The 8,238-nt window shown below is 47.1% G+C and overlaps 1 protein-coding gene across 1 annotated transcript in view; it reads right to left on the bottom strand.

The window, feature by feature from the left end:
• Window positions 1-6,479: 6,479 nt before the first annotated feature.
• The window catches only part of LOC110313150 (speedy protein E4A-like), an 11,422-nt gene continuing 9,663 nt past the window's right edge, over window positions 6,480-8,238 (bottom strand). The window contains exons 5-6 of the mRNA XM_021187176.1: window positions 6,795-6,963; window positions 6,480-6,563 (exon numbers count right to left, since the gene is read on the bottom strand). Coding sequence (XP_021042835.1) covers window positions 6,480-6,563; window positions 6,795-6,963 — 253 coding nt within the window. The remainder of the gene's footprint in view (window positions 6,564-6,794; window positions 6,964-8,238) is intronic.

The following is an 8,238-nucleotide window of genomic DNA, read 5'->3' as shown; positions in this document are numbered from 1 at the left end:
GTGTGTGTGTGTGTGTGTGTGTGTGTGTGCCTGTGTGTGTGTTTCTCCTTTCCATTGCTTTTTAGGAGTGCTTGGATTACATTTGCTTGAATTACATGTCTGGCTTTTGCATGGTTTCTGGAGATTAAGGTCCTCATGCTTAGATGAGAAATGCTTTTACACACTGAGCCATCTCTCCAGGTAGAGATACCAACCTTCTCAGGCTTTCAAGGCTGTCTCACAACTCTCCAGTGAATCCCCAGGTCTGTAGCCTTACACTGGGCTACATCATGGATTCTTTTTGCACCGAGGCTTCCAAGCTTTGAGACTGAGCTGTTAGTGGATTTTCTGACTCTACAGCATGCAGGTGATCAGTGCTGGACTGTGCATCCTCCAACTCTGTTGGCCAGTGTAAAAAAAAAATCCCATTTATAATTGTATGTATATACAACTTTTTGTTTGTTTGCTTTAGTTATGCCCTGACAAAAGAACTTAAAAGGAAGGGAGGGTTTATTCTGGCTCACAGCTCAGATGTGTAGTCCCTCACGGTGGGGAAGTCAAGGCAGCAGGAGCTTCACAGCACCCACAGTCAGGAAGCAGAGAATGATGGCTGCAGGCTAGTGCTTGGCTCCTTTTCTCCCTTTTATACAGTCCTGGGTCCTAATCTAGGGAATGGCGCCACCTACACTGGGCAGGATCTCAACCTAGAGAATGGTGCCCCCCACAGTGGGCAGGCTCCTAGCCTGGGGAATGGGTCTTTTCACCTCAGTTTCCCTAATGAGCATCTCGATGGGCCTCTTTAGTTTTGTTTGCTTGTGGCCGATATAATGTTCCCAGCTGCTCCCTTCTCCACTGGCTCCTGTGTTCTCTGACACTCCCACCTCCACTCCCTACTTGTCCAGCATCCCTACTACTGATAATTCCCTTTTCTTGCTCATCTATGTAATATGTTGGCTCATTCTAACTCATTACCTCAGAAACTGCTCTGGCCTCTGTTACTTTTGATAGGTTTAATTTCGTTGTGTCCTCTAGCTTTTCCTATATGCTTGGAAGGAAGTCAAGTTCTTGTGCCTGGATCCAATAGTTTAGGCGGTAGAGACAGGAGCATTGTGAATTCGATGCTATCCTAAGCTACACGTGGATTTTCAGGCCAGCCTTCACTGTAGATTGAACCTGAACCTTGTTTCAGAAAACCAAACCAAACCAATCAATGATACAAACAAACAAACAAACAAACAAAACAACACTATAACTCCCAGCAACCTTTCCCAAATAAAGCTAGGATGAGAGGCTCTGATGACTGATCGGAGATGCTGGGAGTTACCCAGAGGTATTTTCAGGGAGGTCCCTCTGATGATTCACTTTTCCTCTTAAAATCTTTGTGTTTTATTCATTAAAGTGTGTGTGTGTGTGTGTGTGTGTGTGTGTGTGTGTGTGTGTGTGTGTGTATACCTGCCTGTGAGTGCAGTTACCCTTGAAGTCCAGAGGAGGGCATTAGATCACCTGACCTGAAGTTACAGACAGTTGTGAGCTGCCATGTGCATGCTGGGAACTGAAGCCAGGTCCTCTACAAGAGCAGCCAGTGCTCTTACCCACTGAGCCATCTCTCCAGCCTCCCATTTCCCTTGTGTAGGAAGTAGGATTGTTTTCCAGGACCCCATGGATTTCTTTTCTTCTTCCTTTTCTTTCTTTTCTTTCCTCTAAGTATTTAATTCCCACTCTGATCTTGGCTTTGTTTTTGCGCTCCTGAATCTCCTCCCTCAATCACTTCTCGTTATGTTTGGGTTCAGACTACAGTCTTTTGCAGAACCTCTCCCATTTTTCTTCTTTTTAAAAATGACTGGGCTGATGAGATGGCTCAATGGGTAAGACCACTGACTGCTCTTCCGTAGGTCCCAAGTTCAAATCCCAGCAACCACATGGTGACTCACAACCACCCATAATGACACCCTCTTCTGCTTCATCTGAAGTCAGCTACAGTGTACTTACATACGTATTTATGTAAATAAACCTTTGGGCCGGAGCAAGCAGGGACTGAGTGAGCGGAGTTGATCAGAGGAAGCATAGGTCCTAAAAATTCAGTTCACAACAACCACATGAAGGCTCACAACCATCTGTACAGATACAGTGTACTCACATACATTAAACAAACAAATAAATAAATAAATCTTTTTAAAAATTCTTATTTGTGTTTGTGTACGCGCACATGTGTGTGCTTGTGCATGTGACACTTGCCTTTGTATGGCATTTGCATGTATGTGCATACATATGGTATTTGCGAATGTGTGTATGTAACCATGAACTCATGTGGGTGGGTGGGTGCACAGGATGGTACCAAGTGCCTTCCCTTGATATCTGCCTTATTCCCACAAGATGGGTTCCCCCAGTGAACCTGAAGTTTCTCTCCTGTCTCCATACCCTCTGTCCAGCTCTGCACTGAGGTTACAAGGCATGCATGACCACACCCTTCCCTCTGTGGGGTGTTAGTACTTGAACTCAGGTCCTTGTAGGAAGAGTGATACTCACTGAGCCTTTTTCAGTCTTTTCTTCATGAAAAATAATTCTAACTCAGGGCTGGGGATGTGGCTTCGTTGGTAGAGTGTTCCTAGCATGCAGGAAGCCCCTGTGTCTTAGGGTTTCCATTGCTGTGAAGAGACGCCATAACCAAGGCAACTTTTATAAAGGGCAACACTTAATTGGGGCTGGCCTACAGGTTCAGAGGTTCAGTCCATTATCATCATGGCAGGAAGCACCGCAGCCTGCAGGCAGGCGTGGTGCAGGAGGAGCCGAGAACTCTACACCTTGATCTGAAGGCAGCCAGAAGAAGACTCTCTTCTGCACTGGGTGGAGCTTGAGCATAGGACCTCAAACCCACAGTGACACATTTCCTCCAACAAGGCCACCGTCCTAATAGTGTCACTCCCTATGGGCCAAGTATTCAAACACATGAGTCTATGGGGGCAGTCCCTACTCAGACCACCACACCAGGGTCGCAGCCCCCAACCCAGCAGACACGGAGAGTGACGATGTACACCTGCAAGGTCAGTTCACCAGGGTCAGAGGCAGGGGGATCAGCAGTCCAAGGTCCTCCTCAGTTACATGTCCCAGCTGAGGCCAGCTGAGGATATAGATGAGGCCCCATCTCAAACAAAACAAAACAAAAACATACATAAATGACATCAGGATCCTTAAGAGTTAAAATTTTGGTCAGATGAGCAGAATCTGTTAAACCACACTGAGCAACAAACAGGATTGCCAGGATCAGAGGCTCGAGAACAAGGTGCAGGTCACCTTTACTATATTCTCCTGCAGGAAACGCATAACATGGAAAGACTCAATGGACAAGAGCACGGGTCACCAAGCCTGATGTCCTGTGTTCACCCTCAGGCCTCATATAGGGAGAGGAAGCCAACTCCTGAGACCCCAGTTGTCCTCTGACCTTCATACACACATGCACATGTGCATACACATACATATATGTAAAAATTAAAAACATTCAACATGGGGAGGCAGTGAAGATGATATGGTTAAAAATAAATAAATAAGGGGCTGGAGAGATGACTTGGCAGGTCTCCCAGAGGGCCTGGGTTCAATTCCCAGCATCCACTTCGTGGCTCACAACCGTCTGTAACTTTGGTCCCAGAGGATCCAGTGCCCTCTTCTGGCCTATGTGGGCACTGCATGCATCTGCTGCACAAGTATCCGTGAAGGCGAAACAGCCATATGCATAAAAAAGAGAATAAACAAAAGAAAATCAACAAATAAATAAGAGGCAAAGATGAGAGAATAGGTGTTGACAAAGTATTTATTAAGACACCTGCTCTTTCAAAATACATCTCACCTTTAAATCAACGGAAGCAAGTGCCGCTTCTTCACATCTCGTAATAAAGAGACAACAGTCCTCACTTACATGAAGCAAATATCTTGAAGTAGAATCTATGTGCGATTATAATAGATTTTTTTTTACAAACTCACAAGGCATAGTGGCACACACCCTTAATTCCAGGACTGAGGAGTCAGAGGAAGGCAGATCTCTGTGAGTTGGAGGCCAGGCTGGGCTTCAGAGTGAGGCTCTGCCCCAAAACAAAAACAAACCAACAAAACCCCAAAAGCAAATGGATTAAACACCCCAAATCTTCTCCTCCAGTCAAAATACTTACATACACGAATGTTACCTATCACAAAACCAGGAGAACTGCGTGTTTTCTTTTTTTTTTTTTTTTTTTTTTTTTAAAGTTTTTTTTTTTTTTTTTTTTAAAGATTTATTTATTTATTATATGTAAGTACACTGTAGCTGTCTTCAGACACTCCAGAAGAGGGCGCCAGATCTTGTTACAGATGGTTATGAGCCACCATGTGGTTGCTGGGATTTGAACTCCGGACCTTTGGAAGAGCAATCGGGTGCTCTTACCCACTGAGCCATCTCACCAGCCCCAGCGTGTTTTCAAATCCACAATATTTCAAAACTGTTCATAATAAATAATTCTATGAGAAACTTTTGAAGTCTCCAATAAACTTTATGAAATATATCAAAGCTTTCTATTACAAACATATGGCTCAAATGCTTTACTTTGAAGGTAGTTCCCTCCACACCTGAGCCCTGAGGTGCCTCCTTCAAATGGCCCNAGCAGTGGAGACCAATTACAGGAAACCACGGGCCTTCAGCTGCCACGCTTGGGAGGTGGGGACTGAGGACATTCGGGATAACATGTAGATGGTGCCTCTGGAAAGCATGGAGCCTGGAGGAATCCTGATTTCTCATGGCCCCTCCAGAGACTCCTACAAGCGTCCCAGCTCCCAGGAGCACAGTGTGGTGATTCCATCCCACTCCTTCTGGAAGAGTCTGGGTTCTTCTAGGTTTCCCACAGAANGTAGTCAGTCCTCTCTCCTTTCCCCCAGCAGTCCTAATGTTGGCATAGAGCATCTCCCTCAGGCACAGGGATCTGGAAGGAAGAGGGAAGCCATGTGATTCTCTAAGCAGGAATGCTTATGTCTGTAGTCAGTCCTAACTGGAGGCTGGAGCACTGGGCAAGTGCGGCCTTATCTAATCCTTCTTCCTTTTGTCTACTTGTTCTGTGGTGCTAGGCTCAGACCCTCCTGTGTGGTGGGCAAGTGCTATATACCTACCACAGAGCTACCCTTGGCTTGTGACCCTTCCTCATTTTTGGTTGTTGTCATTTTGAGATTATTTTGTGCGTTTGCATGTGCGTGCATGAGAGAGGCAGAGACAGAGAGAGAGAGACAAAGAGACTGAAGGGGAGGGTTGTCCACATGGGTGAATGTCAGAGGAGATCAGAAGAAGGCATCAGCTTCCTCGAGCTGGAGCCACTGTGAGCGAGCCACTGGGGTTTGGCAAGCACAGTAAGAGCTCTTACCAGCAGAGTTCTCTCTGACCCCTGTTGTTTTGAGTCAGGAACTTGTATGTAGTCCTGGCTGGCCTAAGATGCAGTATTCCACACAGATGGACCATGAACATTTAGTGGGCCTCTACCTCTTGAATACTGGACTCCCGGCTTTCAAAACCATGCCCGCTGACCTTTGGTTTTTACCTCTAAACCTGGTTACAAGTACCTAGTTAACCTAGAGCCCCAGACTCACCTAGGCTGCCTCATGAGGGCCCAGCACCCACTTGACAGCAAGGACCAAAGAAACCTCTACTTGTGGCGTGGAGTTGAACCTCAGATTGTGGCTTTGAACTAACCCACACTTGGCCGATTTCAGTCGCTTGTTTTACATTTTTTATTGCCATTTGCTTAGGAGGGGGTGGATGTGGAGGTCAGAGGCTAATCTGTGGGAGCTGGTCCTTTCCTTCCAACATTGGGTCCCAGGGCTGAAACTTACATGTCAACATGTGCCTTTGCCTGCTGAGCAGTCCTATTGCCACTTGAATTAGTTTGTGTATGTTGTGTGTGGGGGGGTGCATGAGTGTGAGTGTGTATGTGTGTGAGCCTGTGTGTGAGTGTATATGTGTATGTAAGTGTGTGAGTGTGTATTTATGAGTGTGTGAGTGTGTATGTGTGTGTGTTTCTGGTGTGAGTCTTGTGTATGTGTGTGAGTGTGTATGTGTGTGAGTGTGTATATATGACTGTGTGTGTGTCTGGTGTGAGTGTGTGTATGTGTGTGTGTGTCTGGGCACCATGTGCCTGCAATGCCCTTGGAGACCATAAAGGGGTGTTAGGTCCCCTAAAACCGGAGTTACATGGTGGTTGTGGGCCACCATGTGTGTGCTGGGAATCAAACCTGCGTTCTCTGGAAGAACAGCTCTCATCTTTCCAGCCCCAACCTGATTTTTGGAGACTGCTTCTCACTGTCCTGGCCCTCACCAATTCATCTCGGTTGGTTATCCAGCCAGGCCCAAGGATCCGCCCATCTCCCTCTCTCCAGGGCTGGGATTGCGGGTACACACTGCAGTGCCAGGCTGTTTTTTGACATGGGTTCTGAGCATCAGGTCCTTGTGCTTTAAATGATGCCAAGAACATACCTATGGCAGGCTGATGGCCTCAAGTATCCATGGCCCTAGGGTTCCAGGTCAGCTTAGTGCGATCTCGCGCCCATACCCAGAGCTCTGGGTCGTAAGCCTGGATCTGGAGCAAATAAAACAATGCGAAGAACAGATGCTGGCCCTCCTGGAAGACCCTACATCCCCTGGACCTACCTTCTAGGTCTTCCATTCCCCAAGAACAGATGCTGGCCCCCCTGGAAGACTCTACGTCCCCTGGACCCACCTTCCAGCTCTTCCATTCCCCAATTCTACATCCCACATTAAACCCCATTCCCCTCTCTCTGCACCCCACATTTCCCTTCACTCCCCACACCTCTTCACACTCCTCCTGGGACACCCAGATCCTCCAGCTCATGGACCGAATGAACTGGAAGCGCAGTTTGTGGAACATGGGGCGCTGGGCATAGCTTTTCCCATAGAGGAAGTAAAAAATGTCTTGTTTAGGGGCCTGGTTGTCCTCCTCCATGTCATTGGCCAGGTACCTATGGAAGAAATCAGTCACAAAAGTCTCAACCTAGGAGGAGCCAGAAGATGCTGGGGGGGGGTGTGCATTTCATCATGGGATGGCATCAATCCTTTCCAGCTGATGGGGGATCATCCCACTGTGGACAGAGGCCATCTGAAGGCACCTGTCACATGGAGCTGACAAAGGCAAGTGCCAAGAGGTCCCAATGCTGTCCTTGTCCCATTGGACATGAGATGATCCCAGGGTTCCCTTCTCCATCCTTTCCCTCTTCCCTGAGCTTACGTTGTGTGCACACACGGATGTCAGCTCAGGCTCAGCACCTGAAACCAGGGTCGACCTGTTTTCCTTTCTTGGTCACCCTCTCCTTTCAGTGGCTGATAGAGGTCTTGGATAGTATGGGACATCAATTCAATCAACATTTCTGAATTCTGGTAAGCATAATACACTTTGTGGGGTTTGTGGAATGAATTGGTGAACAGATGACTAAATGAACAAATAAATGAATGAGTGAACAAATGAATGAATGAGTGAACAAATGAATGAGTGAATGAATGAGTGAATGAATGAATGAGAGAACAAATGAAAGTGATAGATAAGGCAAAATGCCTTCGTTGACTGAGGATCACAGCCTAACCATTCCCAAAATAAACAGAATTAAGGTGTCCCCAGAATGACTGGATATATGCCAAGACCCCGCCTTCACTGTGTGCACTGTGATAGGGCTCAGGAAAGGGAGGAGGTCAAAACAGAGACTATAAGCCTATGTATCCTACCATTCTGAGAGTTCCATTGCACTACTGCTGGAGCAAAGCAGGATCAAAGAAGGCAACCAAGGGGATTTTGCCCATTTTGTTTGTTTGTTTGTTTGATTTAAAATGTCCCACTAAGCCGGGTGTGGTGGCGCACACCTTTAATCCCAGCACTCAGGAGGCAGAGGTAGGCGGATTTCTGAGTTCGAGGCCAGCATGGTTTACAAAGTGAGTTCCAGGACAGCCAGGGCTATACAGAGAAACCCTGTCTCGAAAAACCAAAATAAATAAATAAATAAATAAATAAATAAAATGTCCCGCTATATTACCCAAGTTTTCCCCCCATATACCTAAACTCAAGAGATCCCTCAGCAGCAGTCTCCCAAGTGACAGGCTGCAGGAGCCTCCACAGTGACAGGCTGTGGAGCCTCCACAGTGACAAGCTGAGGAGCCTCCACAGTGACAGGCTGCGGGAGCCTCCACAGTGACAGGCTGCGGGAGCCTCCACAGTGACAGGCTGCGGGAGCCTCCACAGTGACAGG

The sequence above is a fragment of the Mus pahari genome, chromosome 23 (genome assembly GCF_900095145.1).
Source record: "Mus pahari chromosome 23, PAHARI_EIJ_v1.1, whole genome shotgun sequence".
NCBI classification, from domain to species: Eukaryota; Metazoa; Chordata; class Mammalia; order Rodentia; family Muridae; genus Mus; species Mus pahari.
This window is presented reverse-complemented; position numbering and strand designations above follow the sequence as displayed.